Source organism: Anguilla rostrata, chromosome 8 (genome assembly GCF_018555375.3).
Source record: "Anguilla rostrata isolate EN2019 chromosome 8, ASM1855537v3, whole genome shotgun sequence".
Taxonomy (NCBI): Eukaryota; Metazoa; Chordata; class Actinopteri; order Anguilliformes; family Anguillidae; genus Anguilla; species Anguilla rostrata.
Genome location: NC_057940.1, coordinates 4770984 through 4790470, shown reverse-complemented (window position 1 = coordinate 4790470; position 19487 = coordinate 4770984). Strand labels below are relative to the sequence as shown.

At 41.7% G+C, this 19487-nt stretch overlaps 2 protein-coding genes across 13 annotated transcripts in view; both read right to left on the bottom strand.

The window, feature by feature from the left end:
- The window catches only part of LOC135260617 (carcinoembryonic antigen-related cell adhesion molecule 3-like), a 139243-nt gene that overhangs the window by 118918 nt on the left and 838 nt on the right, over positions 1-19487 (bottom strand). For 3 of the 12 annotated variants that reach the window (XM_064345989.1, XM_064345986.1, XM_064345988.1), the window contains exon 1: positions 14135-14271. In XM_064345989.1, coding sequence (XP_064202059.1) covers positions 14135-14252 — 118 coding nt within the window. In that variant the 5' untranslated portion in view covers positions 14253-14271. Of the gene's footprint in view, positions 1-71; positions 297-4204; positions 4327-10009; positions 10069-14134; positions 14273-19487 lie in introns of those variants that run through there. The other 9 variants (XM_064345995.1, XM_064345996.1, XM_064345991.1 and 6 more) reach the window with 8 other exon arrangements.
- The window catches only part of LOC135260618 (carcinoembryonic antigen-related cell adhesion molecule 3-like), a 39904-nt gene continuing 26091 nt past the window's right edge, over positions 5675-19487 (bottom strand). Inside the window, exons 2-6 of the mRNA XM_064346000.1 lie at positions 18343-18675; positions 8243-8551; positions 7679-7933; positions 7067-7190; positions 5675-6268 (exon numbers count right to left, since the gene is read on the bottom strand). Of these exons, the coding sequence (XP_064202070.1) occupies positions 6211-6268; positions 7067-7190; positions 7679-7933; positions 8243-8551; positions 18343-18675 (1079 nt within the window). The 3' untranslated portion in view covers positions 5675-6210. The remainder of the gene's footprint in view (positions 6269-7066; positions 7191-7678; positions 7934-8242; positions 8552-18342; positions 18676-19487) is intronic.

The following is a 19487-nucleotide window of genomic DNA, read 5'->3' as shown; positions in this document are numbered from 1 at the left end:
ACAAAATAAGAGGCGAGTGGCCTATTATATACACGCATATTTCAAATAGATGTGTTTGAAGTGCACTGTACCTGAGAAGAGCAGTGTGGACATCAACAGGACGAGCATTTTCAGTCTGAGAGAGAGAGACAGCTAGTGATCTGTGGAACTTCCTCAGTAGCAGTTGGAATGTAATGTGTGTGTGTGAGTATGTGTGTGTTTGCGTGTGTGTGGTGAGTGATTTTAAAATGAGAGGCTATGCTGGTGGTTGGAATATTTGCCTCTTTTTTTTAGCCCACAAGCTTCAAACAGTTACAGCCTGCAGTGGCTGCACTATGGCTGATGAACTGCTCCTGTTCACATTTCAATGTCTGTGCAAAGATGTCATCACAGTATCACAGAGCTGAGAATGACCATTAAAGGCTTCATATGCAAACTCCACGCTTAAAAAAAGACAGTGAGCTTAAATGTGCTATAAAACCATTCAAGATATTTTAAATTTCTACTTATCAACTTTAATCTACTTGCCAGTGCACCACGAAAATATCCAATGTGAATTTCAATAATTTCATAATAATCTCATAAATTTTATCATGTAATATCATAATAATCCCATACATGCCAAATTTTATTGTGTAATGATCTCAGAAATCACATCCTACAACATAAATGTGATCTCTTAGGTCATCATGAGATTATCTACAGAATGACACCATTATTTGAATGCATTAGTGCAAATCTGATCTGTTCTACACCCAGAGATGGGCAAAGATACATCAAAATGTATTTTTTTACAAAATACAAAATACCCCTCAACTAAATGTACAAAGTACTGGAGCCAGAAAATGTATCAAGATAAAATACATCTATTTTGTATTTTCAAAATACAGGAAAATACATTAGAAACATTTGGTATTCTGAATTTGTTTAAAATGGCAGAACATTCAGATTTTTATAATGTACACAAGGCTCTGGTGAGAGTTTGAACCATACAGGAAGGAAGAACAGGAAGTAGAATGCTACTGTATATGCATATGCCTGTACTGTGTATGTACATATTTTACCCAGGCATAAACACACTTGCACACATATCCACACGTGCACACGAGAACACTCACACCATTTTCACACAGTATATCCCCAAAATTCCAGACAGATTTCACTTTACTGTTCAACCTTTCTTCTTGGACTTGAAATGAAGAAATCACTAGAAATAACAAACGCAGGTCTAAGTTCAGAGCGCTGGAGCACATGGGTGTGGCCAACTCTTTTTTGGTAATTTGGTGACCAGAGGCCCAAGCGCATCCATGGCGCAGTGTGGGGCAGGGTTGGAGTGGGAGGAATACATTATTAGCAGGTATGTCCTGGCTGCCTTCAATCATGGCCAATCAAATCAGCTCCTCTCATCCCCTTTAAGACCGACGTGGCGCACAGGCGCAGCGTATTGTCAATTCCGTAATGGCTGAAGATGCGCCAGACCGGCTCCGCCAGGCAAACTTTACACAGGTAGAAACTGACATACTAGTCCGGGAGGTTCAGACTCACAATGACCGAATATATGGTACTGCAAGTCGGCCTCCACGGGTTGATGATGTTAAATTGGCTTGGGAAGAGGTAACGAGTATTATAAATGCCTCCTCCTCTTCCTTCCTCTGCCTTTGATTCACATCAAATTCAATAGACAAGAGTCAAGCTTATTTTTTCATGATTAACTGATTCAGAAGGTTGCATTCAGTAGTCTTGTTTTAATTATTTATGTAAGCGGGATGAAATATGTAGGACATCCACCAAACCTGTCTGGGGGATTTTTGGATAGGTCTACGTTCACGTGCGTCCCCACCCACTAAAGTCACGAAAAAAGCTCAAGATCACCAGCGCTGCGCTTAGACGTAGTTATAGCGGGCGGAGACGCAGGCGTGATTTTACGCCAAAACAGACACCAAAATTGTACCGCGCTGGCGTATCCGTATCGACACACCCCCAGCTACGCCATCCCACCCGTCTCGGCGCAGACGGGTTCATGTCGAGCCACGAAATTAGCAAATGGGCGCAAGCGGGGAAAAATCACGTTGCGCCCTGCCAAATTGCAAATACACCGGCGTGTCCGCTTGGACCAGACTTGTGCCGGTACGAAAATAGAGCCCATTGACTCTGGTTGAAGTAAAAGTACTCATAAAAATAACTACTTGAGTAAGAGTAAAAAAAGGTATCTCGTAAAAAACCACTGAAGTGAGTAACTTCAGCAGAATCGCAGAAATGCCATTATCACAGTTGACATGGTGATACAGCATAACAGAGCATAACTACTAGACTAATGTTGTTCCAGGGAAGCTAGCCACTATTCATTTTAAGTGGCTCTCATCAACTGAGCAACAACTAAGTTAGGGAGTGCAAATAATTAGATGGTCAGACATCTCTTGATAAGGTTATGATGAACATAAAATGTGTACAAGCTCCCAATCCCCCTCTTCCCATTAGCTACCCAACTGACAAGCTAACTTGCTAACCACTAGCTATGCACCAGCCTACAGGGCTCCAGACTAACTTTTTACATTGGTGGCACTGGTGCGCCTAACTTTTTCATTTGCACCAGCACATAATTTAAGTGCACCCAAAAAAATTGCAGCTCATTCGTGTCACTACAATCAGCAAAATTTATCTACACAAAATTCAGGAACTTGTCAGGGTTCTGTGGTTTGTCTGCGTTTCCCCTTTTGGGCCGCAAGATGGCGGCACTTCAGTTTTCAGTTCTGTTCATTTGCCCTGTTTAATTGTATTATTGTTTTCAATTATTCAATTATTGTTTTTTGGTTGTCTCGTTTTCCCTTCCCTCTCTGTGGCCTGATTGTGCATTGTGCCCTCCTGTGTCTCATCAGTGTCTTGTCTATTTAAGTTCGACATAGTGACATAGCTCAGGAGGTAAGACTGATTATCTGGCAGTCGGAGGGTTGCGTTCAAGCCCGCCCGGGCATGTTGAAGTGTCCTTGAGCAAGGCACCTAACCCCCAACTGCTCTGGTGAATGAGAGCATCAATTGTAAGCGCTATATAAATGCAGTCCATTTACCATTCTTTCTTCCTGACTCAGGTGCTGGGTCTTTGCGTTGCTTTTCTGATTGTGTTTGATGCGTCCTTGTGTACTTGTGACTCTGTGTTTTGTCCTGAGTGTTTTCTATCCTGCCCGTGTTCTGGTTTCGCATTGTTTCGGATTTCTGGATTTTCTTTGTTTTGCATTTAAGAACTTTGTTTTGACTTTTTGAGACTTGCCCTGGGCCTTGTTTTTGTTCCTATTAAAAGTTAAAATTCTCGGTTTGTATTTCCCCTTTTGGGGAAATGAACTCATGTTCAAAGGAACCTGGAAAACTTTCCATCTATAAATGCAGGGCAGTGCTGTCATGACATGATGTCAGGACACAAGGGGTGGGGGGTGGGCGGGAGATTTGTCAGTGTGGTCACAGGCCAGGGAATCAGAGCATGAGCAATAGCATTGAAACAGCTATCCATGCCCTCTGAATACTGCACAATTTAAACGCCTTTCAATAAAATAACATTTGAAAACTGAGTTGTGTGGCCCATCTGTGGTTGTGGCACAAAATGGCCAAAGGGACCGTTCATGCCAGCAGCTGACTCTGGTCACGGTATGCAAAAAAGCTCTGAGTAAGTACTCGAGCATCCCGTTGTGCTCCTGGAGCTGACCAAATTTCCGAATGTCCCGTAACTTCAACAAGAGCATCAAGCTCAACACCAACAACTTCTTCTGGAGGCAAACGTCGTTCACTGGGATGAGCGATCAGAAAAAGAAAAAATGCTCATGTATGTTTACAAAGTATAAAAGTATACCTAGTAAAAGTGCCTGTAAATGGAAATTACATTACAGGCATTTTTAGCAGACACTCTTATCCAGAGCGACTTACACAACATTTGGCATTGCACTTTAATTTGCATCCATTTATACAGCTGGATGTATACTGAAGTAATGCAGGTTAAGTACCTTGTTTAAGGGCACAACGACAATGTCCTACCCGCAGATCAAACCTGTGACCTCTCAGTTACAAGACCAGTTCCCTACCCATTATAATACACTGCCGCCCAATGAAAAGGATGGAAGCAAATGTTGCTTTGCAGGTGACAAAGGTGATGAAGAGGTTTTAACCACACAAAATAAGAGGCAAGTGACCCATTATATACACACATATTTCAAATAGATGTGTTTGAAGTGCACTGTACCTGAGAAGGGCAGTGTGGACACCAACAGGACGAGCATTTTCAGTCTGAGAGAGAGAGAGCTAATGATCTGTGGAACTTCCTCAGTAGCAGTTAGAATGTAATGTGTGTCTGTGTGAGTATGTGTGTGTTTGCGTGTGTGTGGTGAGTGATTTTAAAATGGGAGGCTATGCTGTATGTTTGAATATTTGCCTCTTTTTTTTTTTACCCACAAGCTTCAAACAGGAAGTGTGTTTCAGTTACAGGCAGCAGTGACTGCACTATCTGTCCCTGTATCTGTCTGTCCGTAGGGTCTGGGTGTGGTGCACAGTAATATAAGCACAGTTGAAACCATGTATGACACAGTCACCACTGCAAACCCAGAGCGCCACCTGGAGGTGAACACAGTCTATGACATGTTGGGACTAGCAGGAGATCGTCCAACAAAACCTGAGTCCACATATGCCACCGTGAATAAGGGTGCATCTTAACCCTTAGAAGAGTAGGCTTTTTGGAATGCTTTGTTTTCAAGGTTTTTAAAAGATCTAAGTGTTTGAAAACGTCACTGTTTTCACTTAAAGGTAGAGATTGTTACATCGGCATTAGAATGGTCGGTTAAGAACATCCTAGTCACATATCTGCAATCTCACACCTTAAATTGTGATCACAGACCATGTGGTGGAGATTGCGGTAGCAGACTGGGGTGCCGTGTCTCTTTCTCCGCGTGGTTTTTAAGCCAATGAGGGGCTCTTTTCGAGGAAGGCGGGGCCCAACGCCCAGTGCGTATCTCGCCTACAGGACGGGCGGCCCTGATTTTAATTTTACTGTTAAAAGTTGAAAAAAGTCTGTTTTAATCTGTACAAATTATGTGAAGTTTTTAAAAATTTATTTCCTCTTCATTATTTCATAAAAATTATTAACTACATGCCATATGCCCTTAATGTGAAAGTCAAAAATTCCTAATTATTGCATTATTCAATTTCTTTCACCCTCAAATATTAATTAACTGTGTTAAAACTGAGGATTTTATGGTTGGAGAGAAGCAAACAGGTTTTTTTTCAAACTACACAATCTCTTGATCATTCAAAAATAGCTTCTGCTACTAGCCTGGGTCATCAGGAAACATTCAGGCCACACCTGTTCCTGTTTCATGGATTTTTCAGTCTTAAAGAACCTAAAGGCTTCGTTGAGTGAATACAAAACCATTTAAGTCTGCTTTGGCTGAATTGCATATGCCCTTAATATGGGTACCTGTGTTTGATTGAATATAGGGGTTAATCACAAAAACTGCAGTCTGGTTTAGTGGAACTACACGTGCCCTAAAACTCATTCAGTATTTAATCAATATTTATTGCATGATGTTGAACCTAAACTTAATGTCATTTCATTTGAAATATATTTCCTTTGTGTTTTTTTGTTTTTTTTTTACCATACAATTTCATGTTTTCCTTTAATTGAATGCTTATTAAGGATTCATTTGAGCAAAAGTATGACTACTTTCGATTCAGAAAACTTTATTTTTCATCAGATGGAAAATCATCTTTGGCTCGAGTGGATGAAAAGCTCATAATCCAAAAACACATAAAAATCCAAAAGCACATGAAGAATTAAGCTCACAAATATAAAAAACATAGAAGTTTGAAACAAAAAACTTAAAATATACAGTTAAGATCACATCATAGCTTAAAAAGCATTGCAATGAATCACAGCAAAGCTTGAACAAACTAGTTAATTATCAGGTCACCCCCAATATGATTGTGTGCTTGTGTTTTGCCTCCCAAAGGTTGGGGTGGTGCTGGTGAAATATTTTAAATATGTACTGCACTGCATTGCTAGGATTGCTTGTTTTAGCTATATGCATTCATGAGCTTGTAGTTTTTTGATACAAACACACACGCACACACGCATGCACACATACGCACACGCACACGTACGCAAAACACACACACACACACTCACACATGCAAGCACGCACACTTACATACACATACACATGCACATACACACACACATGCACACACACAGTTATTTCAGATATTAATTCTCTCCTCCCCTCTGACAGATTTATCCTTCAGTCCTGATTGATCTCTGAAAAAAAAACAACAAAAATAAATAATTTTAACTTCATTACAACATCCAAAATCCACATGAAACAATACAGCGTTTATTAGAGTTGTGGTGGAGTGTGGTAGATGTAGTGAGAAGTGGGGTGGTAGTGAGTGAGTGAGTTGTATGTTGGTAGAGTGAGTGTGTGGTGGAGGGTGTGATGTGTGTAGAGTGTTGAGTGGGTAGAGTGGTGAGATGTGTAGAGTGTGTGGAGTGTGGGTAGAGGTGTGAGATGGGTGAGTGTAGTGTGTGTGAGTGTGGGAGTGTGGTAGTAGGTGTGTGATGTGGGTAGAGTGGTGAGATGTGTAGTGTGGAGTTGTAGTGGTAGATGTGTATGTGTAAGTGGTGTGTGAGTGTGTGGTAGAGTGTGGAGTGTAGTGTGTGTAGTGTGTGTAGTGTGTGTGAGTTGTGTGAGTATGATAGTTAGTGTGTGAGTGTGTGGTAGGGGTGAGTGAGTAATGTGTAAGGTGTGTGGTAGTGTGTGGGTGAGGGGTAGAGTGTGTGAGTGTGTGGTGGAGTGAGTGAGTGAACGGTACAGTGTAAGTTAGAGTGTGTGAGTGTCAAGTAGAGTGAGTGTGAGGTAGTGTGTGACAGAGTGGTAAAGTGTGTGAGTGTGCGGTAGAGCATGTGCGTGTGTGGTAGAGTGTGTGAGGCGTAGAGTGTGAGTGAGGGGCAGAGTATGTGAGTTTGTTTGGATGCTTTTTAAAGAGGTCACTGAGTGTGTCAGATTCAAGCTCACTGCTGATGAGAGATGTAAACACAGGAATGACCATGACTGACCTGCAGCACCTCTCTCTGGCATTAACTGCGATGACAGCCGAAACCATGGCAACCAGACCCAGGGAGAACAGCACTGACTTTAGCGCACACAGTGAGAGGCCAGGAGATGGTGTTACTGGAGCACCTACAGGAAATAAAGAACATCACACAGGGCCCCACAGAGACTAGTCTTACACACAAACACACGTACATACACCAAAACACACACACACACACACACACACGTGTATTTGTGCATACACACATTCAAACATACACACACCTACACATACTGTCACATGCCCATGCACACACTCATATCATACACTCTCAAACACTTGTACACACAAATACATTCATATACACTCACCACAAACAACACACACACGCTCACTGGCAGGAAAAGTTACAAGGAATGAACACCAGAACAATATCTCAAGGCGAACACTACTGCCTGCAGCCTTAAATGTATATAAACAACTGACAGAATCACAGATGCCTGACAAACATATGAACATGACAGACAGAAATATAGACACGATACCCACAGACTTTCAGACTTTATCCACATACTCTTCTAGACATTTCCCACAGACAAACCTTCAGGATTTATGCACAGACAGACAGACTTACAGAAGTCCTTTATGGATTCTGATCGCGTCTTTATGTCGACCCGGTTACTGCTGCTGCAGTGGATGGTCCTGTTAGTTGCCGTAACGATGATGTTGACTCCTGTCGGAGAGGTTGTATTTGCTACCTGTGTGCAGTCGTCATGGTCACAGGTGTAGCTGGCCCAGGTGTCTTTAGCAGAGCAGTTCACTGACACCTTACAGAACCCTCCAGCAGAGGAGAGTAACGCCACTCCCACCTCGGGTGTGGGCGGGGCCTCTGCAAAACAACAACCAATCCACTGGGCCAAAGATGTGACACATTACACCCTATAGTCTCATAATAATCTCATACATTAAATTGGCAATAATAATCCCATATATTCAAATTAAACCATATAATCTTATAATAAACTGAGAAATATCATCAAATGACATAATCTCATGATAATGTCAGAAATCACATTTATCTGCAGGATGACAGCATTATTTAAATGCATTAGTATCGATGTATTCTCCACCCATATCTTTTTAGCACCCTCATGATTGTATTGTACACAGAGACTGTAAAACAGTGTGTTATTTCTACCTTGAACTATGAGCCTGTAGGAAGCAACATCTCTCTCCTTTCCCTCAATATCAGTTATCCTTGCTGTGTAGATCCCACTGTCTCTCTCCTGCACGTTCTTCAGCAGCAGAGAGAGGTTCTTTTCATCAAATTCTGCTTTGTTCTTATAATCTGAAAATGTTGTGAAGGCGTTTCCCACATACATGTGTATAAATGTAGTGATATTAAATTTCCAAACAAACATGCTAAACGGGGGTTCTGCATCTCTCCGCACATCCAGACAAACAGAGCTTCCCTTACGCACAAACAAAGACTCCTCAGCTCTGGAAACTGGAAAAAACAGAGAAATGTTCATTTTAAAACTTTAAAACAAAATCTGTCCTGCAGATATACTGTATAGCACACATTATATCATCAAATACAAACAGTCTTACACGGTATCATTGCACTTTTATAAAAGGTTTTCTTTGATTAAATCTAGTACACTTACTGGGTACTTTTACACATCAACATCTTTCAACAGCATTCAAAGTTAAACGGCATTCAAGTTAAAAACAAACTCAGCTGTACAAAATTAACTTGGCAAACTTTCCATCTATAAATGCAGGGCTGTCATGACATGACATCATGAACCGAGGGGTGAGGGGTGGGGGGCGTGGGGGGGATGGGGATTTGTCAGTGTGGTCACAGACCAGGACATCGGCGCAAGAGCAAAAGCATCAAAACAGCAATCCGAGCCCTCTGAATACCGCACAATTTCCATCTCAGTGCAGGGCTGTCATGGGCAGTGTTGTCATGACATGACATCATGAACCAAGGGGTGGGGGTTGGGGGGGTTGGGGGGATGGGGATTTGTCAGTGTGTTCACAGATCGGGGAATTAGCACAAGAGCAATAGCATAAAAACAGCTATCCTTGCACTTTTGCAGCATCATACTCCAGTTAGAGCACTAAGGTCGGCCAACCAGAAGCTCTTGAATGTTCCGAGATCCAGGCACAAAAATAGAGGTGGCCGAGCCTTTGCACTAGCTGCCCCTGATCTCTGGAACAGCCTACCTTTTCATATAAGAACTGCTCAGACCCTAGAGTCTTTTAAGTCGCGGCTGAAGACCCACCTCTTCTCGTTGGCATTCAATTTGAGTTGAGCTTGTCACCTTGTTTATATCTTCGATGTAATTCTTTTATTACCAAGTTTATTGTTTCCGTTTATTCTAATTTTTTATTACTTTTATATTCGTTTTTGTTATTTTAAGTCTGTTCAAGCACTTTGTTCAACTGTGCTTGTTGAAAATGTACTATATAAATTAACTTTGACTTGACTTGACTTGACTATCCGTGCCCTCTGAATACTGCACAATTTAAACGACTTTCAATGAAATAAAATAAAAACATTTGAAACCTGTGTTGTGTGGCCCATCCCCAGTTGTGGCCCAAAATGGCCGCATAAACCATTTATGCCAGCAGTTGACTCTGGTCACAGGATGCAAAAACACTGAGTAAGTACTGGAGCAGCCTGTTGAGCTCCTGGAGCTGACCGAATTTCAGAATGTCCCATAACTTCAACAAGAGGATTAAGCCAAGCACCAACAATTCCTGCTCATGTATGTTTACAAAGTATAAAATGCCTACCTAGTAAAAGTGCCTAAAGACTGAAAACAAAAGGATGTAAGCAAATGTTGCTTTGCAGGTGAAAAAGATGACAAAGAGGTTTGAACCACACAAAATAAGAGGCAAGTGGCCTATTATGTACACACATATTTCAAATAGATGTGTTTGAAGTGCACTGTACCTGAGAAGAGCAGTGTGGACACCAACAGGACGAGCATATTCAGTCTGAGAGAGAGAGAGCTAGTGATCTGTGGAACTTCCTAAGTAGCAGAGCTAGAATGTAATGTGTGTGTGTGTGAGTATGCGTGTGCTTGCGTGTGTGTGGTGAGTGATTTTAAAATGGGAGGCTATGCTGGTGGTTGGAATATTTGCCTCTTTTTTTTAGCCCACAAGCTTCAAACAGTTACAGGCAGCAGTGGCTGCACTGTGGCTGATGAACTGCTCCTGTTCACATTTCAATGTCTGTGCAAAGATGTCATCACAGTATCACAGAGCTGAGAATGGCCATTAAAGACTTCATATGCAAACTCCATGCTTAAAAAAAGACAGTGAGCTTAAATGTGCTATAAAACCATTCAAGATATTTTTAATTTCTACTTATCAACTTCAATCTACTTGCCAATGCACCACGAAAATATCCTATGTAAATTTCAATAATTTCATAATAATCTCATAAATTTTATCATGTAATATCATAATAATCCCATACATGCCAAATTTTATTGTGTAATGATCTCAGAAATCACATCCTACAACATAATCTCATGATGACCTAAGAGATCACATTTATCTACAGAATGACACCATTATTTAAATGCATTAGTGCCGATCTGATCTGTTCTACACCCAGAGATGGGCAAAGATACATAAAAATGTATCTTTTTACAAAATACAAAATACATCCCAACTAAATGTACAAAGTACTGGAGCCAGAAAATGTATCAAGATAAAATACATCTATTTTGTATTTTCAAAATACAGGAAAATACATTAGTAACATTGGGTATTCTGAATTTGTTTAAAATGGCAGAACATTCAGATTTTTATAATGTACACAAGGCTCTGGTGAGAGTTTGAACCATACAGGAAGGAAGAACAGGAAGTAGAATGCTACTGTATATGCATATGCCTGTACTGTGTATGTACATATTTTACCCAGGCATAAACACACTTGCACACATATCCACGCGTGCACACGAGAACACTCACACCATTTTCACACAGTATATCCCCAAAATGCCAGACAGATTTCACTTTACTGTTCAACCTTTCTTCTTGGACTTGAAATGAAGAAATCACTAGAAATAACAAACGCAGGTCTAAGTTCAGAGCGCTGGCACACATGGGTGTGGCCAACTCTTTTTTGGTAATTTGGTGACCAGAGGCCCAAGCGCATCCATGGCGCAGCGTGGGGCAGGGTTGGAGTGGGAGGAATATATTATTAGCAGGTGTGTCCTGGCTGCCTTCAATCATGGCCTATCAAATCTGCTCCTCTCATCCCCTTTAAGACCAGCGTGGCGCACAGGCGCAGCGTATTGTCAATTTCGTAATGGCTCCGCCAGCCAAACTTTACGCAGGAAGAAACTAACATACTTGTCCGGGAGGTTCAGACTCACAATGACCGAATATATGGTACTGCAAGTCGGCCTCCACGGGTTGATGATATTAAATTGGCTTGAGAAGAGGTAACGAGTATTATAAATGCCTCCTCCTCTTCCTTCCTCTGCCTTTGATTCACATCAAATAGAGTCAAATAGACAAGAGTCAAGCTTATTTTTTCATGATTAACTGATTCAGAAGGTTGCATTCAGTAGTCTTGTTTTAATTATTTCAGTAAGCGGGATGAAATATGTAGGACATCCACCAAACCTGTCTGGGGGATTTTTGGATAGGTCTACGTTCACGTGCGCCCCCGCCCACTAAAGTCACGAAAATAGCTCAAGATCACCAGCGCTGCGCTTAGACGTGGTTTTGAGCGGGAGGAGACGCAGACGTAATTTTACGCCAAAACAGACACCAAAATTGTACTGCGCTGGCGTATCCGTATCGACACACCCCCAGCTACGCCATCCCACCCGTCTCGGCGCAGATGGGTTCATGTCGAGCCACGAAATTAGCAAATGGGCGCAAGCGGGGAAAAGTCACGTTGCGCCCTGCCAAATTGCAAATACACCGGCGTGTCCGCTTGGGCCAGACTTGCGCCGGTACAAAAATAGAGCCCATTGACTCTGGTTGAAGTAAAAGTACTCATAAAAATAACTACTTTAGTAAGAGTAAAAAAAGGTATCTCCTAAAAAACCATTCAAGTGAGTAACTTCAGCAGAATCGCAGAAATGCCATTATCACAGTTGACATGGTGATACAGCATAACAGAGCATAACTACTAGACTAATGTTGTTCCAGGGAAGCTAGCCACTATTCGTTTTAAGTGGCTCTCATCAACTGAGCAACAACTAAGTTAGGGAGTGCAAATAATTAGATGGTCAGACATCTCTTGATAAGGTTATCATGAACATAAAATGTGTACAAGCTCCCAATCCCCCTCTTCCCATTAGCTACCCAACTGACAAGCTAACTTGCTAACCACTAGCTATGCACCAGCCTACAGGGCTCCAGACTAACTTTTTACATTGGTGGCACTGGTGCGCCTAACTTTTTCATTTGCACCAGCACATAATTTAAGTGCACCCAAAAAAATTGCAGCTCATTCGTGTCACTACAATCAGCAAAATGTATCTCCACAAAATTCAGGAACTTGTCAGGGTTCTGTCGTTTGTCTGCGTTTCCCCTTTTGGGCCGCAAGATGGCGGCACTTCAGTTTTCAGTTCTGTTCATTTGCCCTGTTTAATTGTATTATTGTTTTCAATTATTCAATTATTGTTTTTTGGTTGTCTCGTTTTCCCTTCCCTCTCTGTGGCCTGATTGTGCATTGTGCCCTCCTGTGTCTCATCAGTGTCTTGTCTATTTAAGTTCGACATAGTGACATAGCTCAGGAGGTAAGACTGATTATCTGGCAGTCGGAGGGTTGCCTGTTCAAACCCCGCCCCGGGCATGTTGAAGTGTCCTTGAGCAAGGCACCTAACCCCCAACTGCTCTGGCGAATGAGAGGCATCAATTGTAAAGCGCTATATAAATGCAGTCCATTTACCATTCTTTCTTCCCTGACTCAGGTGCTGGGTCTTTGCGTGTGCTTTTCTGATTGTGTTTCAGTATGCGCTCCCTTGTGTACTTGTGACTCTGTGTTTTGTCCTGAGTGTTTTCTATCCTGCCCGTGTTCTGGTTTCGCATTGTTTCGGATTTCTGGATTTTCTTTGTTTTGCGTTTAAGAACTTTATTTTGACTTTTTGAGACTTGCCCTGCGTGGCCTTGTTTTTGTTCCTATTAAAAGTTAAAATTCTCGGTTTGTATTTCCCCTTTTGGGGAAATGAACTCAGCTGTTCAAAAGGAACCTGGCAAACTTTCCATCTATAAATGCAGGGCAGTGCTGTCATGACATGATGTCAGGACACAAGGGGTGGGGGGGATGTGTCAGTGTGGTCACAGGCCAGGGAATCAGAGCATGAGTAATGGCATCAAAACAGCTATCCATGCCCTCTGAATACTGCACAATTTAAACGCCTTTCAATAAAATAAAAACATTTGAAAACTGAGTTGTGTGGCCCATCTGTGGTTGTGGCCCAAAATGGCCAAAGGGACCGTTCATGCCAGCAGCTGACTCTGGTCACGGTATGCAAAAAAGCTCTGAGTAAGTACTCGAGCATCCCGTTGTGCTCCTGGAGCTGACCAAATTTCCGAATGTCCCGTAACTTCAACAAGAGCATCAAGCTCAACACCAACAATTCCTTCTGGAGGCAAACATCGTTCACTGGCATGAGCGATCAGAAAAAGAAAAAATGCTCATGTATGTTTACAAAGTATAAAAGTATACCTAGTAAAAGTGCCTGTAAACGAAAATTACATTACAGGCATTTTTAGCAGACACTCTTATCCAGAGCGACTTACACAACATTTGGCATTGCACTTTAATTTGCATCCATTTATACAGCTGGATGTATACTGAAGTAATGCAGGTTAAGTACCTTGCTCAAGGGTACAACGGCAGTGTCCTACCCGCAGATCAAACCTGTGACCTCTCAGTTACAAGACCAGTTCCCTACCCATTATAATACACTGCCGCCCAATGAAAAGGATGGAAGCAAATGTTGCTTTGCAGGTGATGAAGAGGTTTTAACCACACAAAATAAGAGGCGAGTGACCAATTATATGAACACATATTTCAAATAGATGTGTTTGAAGTGCACTGTACCTGAGAAGGGCAGTGTGGACACCAACAGGACAAGCATTTTCAGTCTGAGAGAGAGAGAGCTAGTGATCTGTGGAACTTCCTCTGTAGCAGAGTTAGATTGTAATGTTTGTGTGTGCATGTGTGTGTGTCTGTGTGTGTGGTGAGGGGTTTTAAAATGGAAGGCTATGCTGTATGTTGAAATATTTGCCTCTTTTTTTTTTTCAAGCTTCAAACAGGAAGTGTGTTTCAGTTACAGGCAGCAGTGGCTGCACTATCTGTCCCTGTATCTGTCTGTCCGTAGGGTCTGGGTGTGGTGCACAGTAATATAAGCACAGTAGAAACCATGTATGACACAGTCACCACTGCAAACCCAGAGCGCCACCTGGAGGTGAACACAGTCTATGACATGTTGGGACTAGCAAGAGATCCTCCAACAAAACCTGAGTCCATATATGCCACCGTGAATAAGGGTGCATCTTAACCCTTAGAAGAGCAGGCTTTTTGGAATGCTTTGTTTGCAAAGTTTTTCAAAGTTCTAAGTGTTCGAAAACTCCACTGTTCTCACTTAAAGGCAGCGATTGTTACATCAGCATTAGAATGGTCGGTTAAGAACATTCTAGTCACATATTTGCAACCTCACACCGTAAATTGTGATCACAGACCATGTGGTGGAGATTGCAGTAGCAGACTGGGGTGCCGTGTCTCTTTCTCCGCGTGGTTTGTAAGCCAATGAGGGGCTCTTTTCGAGGAAGGCGGGGCCCAACGCCCAGTGTGTATCTCACCTACAGGACGGGGCAGCCCTGATTTTAATTTTACTGTTAAAAGTTGAAAAAAGTCTGTTTTAATCTGTACAAATTATGTGACTCACCAAAGTTTTTTAAAATGTATTTCCTCTTCATTATTTCATAAAAATTATTTACTTTATGCCATATGCCCCTAATGTGAAAGTCAAAAATTCCTAATTATTGCATTATTCAGTTTCTTTCACTCTCAAATGTTAATTAACTGTAATAAAACTGAGGATTTTATGGTTGGAGAGAAGCAAACAGGTCTTTTTTCAAACTACACAATCACTTGATCATTTTAAAAAAGCTTCTGCTACTAGCCTGGGTCATCAGGAAACATTCAGACCACACCTCTTCCTGTTTCATGGATTTTTCAGTCTGAAAGAACTTAAAGGCTTCGTTGAGTGAATACAAAACAATTTAAGTCTGCTTTTACTGAATTGCATATGCCCTTAAAATGGATACCTGTGTTTGATTGAATATAGGGGTTAATCACAAAAACTGCAGTCTGGTTTAGTGGAACTACACGTGCCCTAAAACTTATTCAGTATTTAAAAAATATTCTTGCATGATGTTGAACCTAAACTTAATGTCATTTCATTTGAATTATATTTGCTTTGTGTTTTAAAAAAATTTTTTACCGTTAAAATACAATTTCATGTTTTCCTTTAATTGAATGCCCATTAAGGATTCATTTGAGCAAAAGTATGACTACTTTAGATTCAAAAAACTTTATTTTTCATCAGATGGAAAATCATCTTTGGCTCGAGTTGATGAAAAAGCTCATAATCCAAAAACACATAAAAATCCAAAAGCACATGAAGAATTTAGCTCACAAATAAAAATAACATAAAAGTTTGAAACAAAAAACTTAAAAAATACAGTTAAGATCACATAGTAGCTAAAAATGCATTGCAATAAATCACAGCAAAGCTTGAACAAACTAGTTCATTATCAGTCACCCCCAATATGACTGTGTGCTTGTGTTTTCCCTCCCAAAGGTTGGGGTGGTGCTGGTGAAATATTTTAAATATGTACTGCACTGCTTTGCTAGGATTGCTTGTTTTATATGCATTCATGAGCTTGTAGTTTTTTGATACAAACACACACGCACGCACGCATGCACACATACACACACGCACACGTACGCACAAACACACACACACACACATGCACGCACACTTACATACACATACACATGCACATACACACAGACACACACACACATGCACACACACAGTTATTTCAGATTTTAATTCTCTCCTCCCCTCTGACTGATTTATCCTTCTCTCTCAGTCCTGATTGATCTCTGAAAAAAAAACAACAAAAATAAACAATAATAATAATTTTAACTTCATTACGACATCCAAAATTCACATGAAACAATGCAGCGTTTATTAGAGTGTGTGGGGGCTGAGAGTGTGTGGTAGAATGTGTGAGGGGTAGGGTGTGTGAGTGTGTGGTGAAGGGTGTGAGTGCGTGGTGGAAGGTGTGAGTGTGTGGTGGAGGGTGTGAGTGTGTGGTGGAAGATCTGAGTGTGTGGTAGAGTGTGTGAGTGAGGGGTAGAGTGTGTGAGTGTGTGGTGGAGGGTGTGAGTGTGTGGTAGTGTGTGTGAGTGTGTGGTAGAGTGTGTGAGTGAGGGGTAGAGTGTGTGAGTGTGTGGTGGAGGGTGTGAGTGTGTGGCAGAGTGTGTGAGTGAGGGGTAGAGTGTGTGAATCTGTGGTAGAGTGTGGGAGTGAATGGTAGAGTGTATGACTGATAGGTGGAGTGAGTGAGTATGTGTAAGTGTGTGTGAGTGTGTGGTAGAGTGTGTGAGCGAGGGGTAGAGTGTGTGAGTTTATGAGTATGTGTAAGTGGTTGTGAGTGTGTGGTAGAGTGTGTGAGTATGTTTAAGTGTGTGTGAGTGTGTGAGTATGTGTAAGTGTGTGTGAGTGTGTGGTAGAGTGAGTATGTGTAAGTGTGTGGTAGTGTGTGGGCGAGGGGTAGAGTGTGTGAGTGTGTGGTGGAGTGAGTGAGTGAATGGTACAGTGTAAGTTAGAGTGTGTGAGTGTCAAGTAGAGTGAATGTGAGGTAGTGTGTGACAGAGTGGTAAAGTGTGTGAGTGTGCGGTAGAGCATGTGCGTGTGTGGTAGAGTGTGTGAGGCGTAGAGTGTGAGTGAGGGGTAGAGTATGTGAGTTTGTTTGGATGCTTTTTTAAGAGGTCACTGAGTGTGTCAGATTCAAGCTCACTGCTGATGAGAGGTGTAAACACAGGAATGACCATGACTGACCTGCAGCACCTCTCTCTGGTATTAACTGCGATGACAGCCGAAACCATGGCAACCAGACCCAGGGAGAACAGCACTGACTTTAGCGCACACAGTGAGAGGCCAGGAGATGGTGTTACTGGAGGACCTACAGGAAATAAAGAACATCACACAGGACCCTACAGAGACAACTAGTCTTACACACAAACACACATACATACACCAAAACACACACACACACACACACGTGTATTTGTGCATACACACATTCAAACACACACACACCTACACATACTGTCACATGCTCATGCACACACTCATTTCATACACTCCAAACACTTGTACACACAAATACATTCATATACACTCACCACAAACAACACACACACACGCTCACTAGCAGGAAAAGTTACAAGGAATGAACACCAGAACAATATCTCATGGCAAACACTACTGGCTGCAGCCTTAAATGTATATAAACAACTGACAGAATCACAGATGCCTGACAAACATATGAACATGACAGACAGAAATATAGACACGATACCCACAGACTTTCAGACTTTATCCACATACTCTTCTAGACATTTCCCACAGACAAACCTTCAGGATTTATGCACAGACAGACAGACTTCCAGAAGTCCTTTATGGATTCTGATCGCGTCTTTATGTCGACCTGGTTACTGCTGCTGCAGTGGATGGTCCCATTAGTTGCCGTGACGATGATGTTGACTCCTGTCGGCGAGGTTGTATTTGCTACCTGTGTGCAGTGGGTGTGGCCACAGGTGTAGCTGGCCCAGGTGTCTTTAGCAGAGCAGTTCACTGACACCATACAGAACCCTCCAGCAGAGGAGAGTAACGCCACTCTCACCTGGGGTGTGGGCGGGGCCTCTGCAAAACAACAACCAATCCACTGGGCCAAAGATGTGACACATTACACCATAAAGTCTCATAATAATCTCTTTCATTAAATTGGCAATAATAATCCCATATATTCAAATTTAACCATATAATCGTATAATAATCTGAGAAATATCATCAAATGACAATCTCATGATAATGTCAGAAATCACATTTATCTGCAGGATGACAGCATTATTTAAATGCATTAGTATTGATGTATTCTCCACCCATATCTTTTCTGGACCCTTATGATTGTACTGTACACAAAGACTGTAAAATAGTGTGTTATTTCTACCTTGAACTGTGAGCCTGTAGGAAGCAACATCTCTGTCCATTCCTGCAATATCAGTTATCTTTGCTGTGTAGATCCCACTGTCCCTCTCCTGCACGTTCTTCAGCAGCAGAGTGAAGTTCTTTTGATCAAATTCGGTCCTGATCTTATAATCTTTATAAAATGTCAGATCTTTAAACTTGATAAATGTCAGATGTTTAAACCCGATGTATTCTAGTATGGCTGTGGAGTTAAAACGCCAGTACAGGGTGTTAAACCGGAGTCCTTCATATCCCTGCACATCCAGACGAACAGAGCTTCCCTTACGCACAAACAGAGACTCCTCAGCTCTGGAAACTGGACAAAACAGAGAAATGTTCATTTTAAAACTTCAAAACAAAATATGTCCTGCAGATATGCTGTATAGCACACATTATATCATCAAATACAAGCAGTCTTACACGGTATCATTGCACTTTTATAAAAGGTTTTCTTTGATTAAATCCAGTACACTTACTGGGTACTTTTACTCATCAACATCTTTAAACAGCATTCAAAGTTAAATGGTATTCAAGTTAAGAACAAGCTCAGCTGTTCAAAATGAACTTGGCAAACTTTCCATCTATAAATGCAGGGCTGTCATGACATGACATCATGAATCAAGGGGTGGGGGGGTGGGGGGTGGGGGGGATGGGGATTTGTCAGTGTGTTCACAGACCGGGGAATTAGCGCAAGAGCAATATCATCAAAACAGCTATCCTTGAACTTTTGCGGCATCATACTCCAGTTAGAGCACTAAGGTCGGCCAACCAGATGCTCTTGGATGTTCCGAGATCCAGGCACAAAAATTACATTACATTACATTACCCACGGAGTGTGGCACAGAGGGTAAGGAACTGCGCTTGTAACCGAAAGGTTACAGGTTCGATTCCCGGGTAAGGACACTGCCGTTGTACCCTTGAGCAAGGTACTTAACCTGCATTGCTTCAGTATATATCCAGCTGTATAAATGGATACAATGTAAAATGCTATGTAAAAAGTTGTGTAAGTCGCTCTGGATAAGAGCGTCTGCTAAATGCCTGTAATGTAATGTAACAAAAATAGAGGCGACCGAACCTTTGCGGTAGCTGCCCCTAATCTCTGGAACAGCCTACCTTTTCATATAAGAA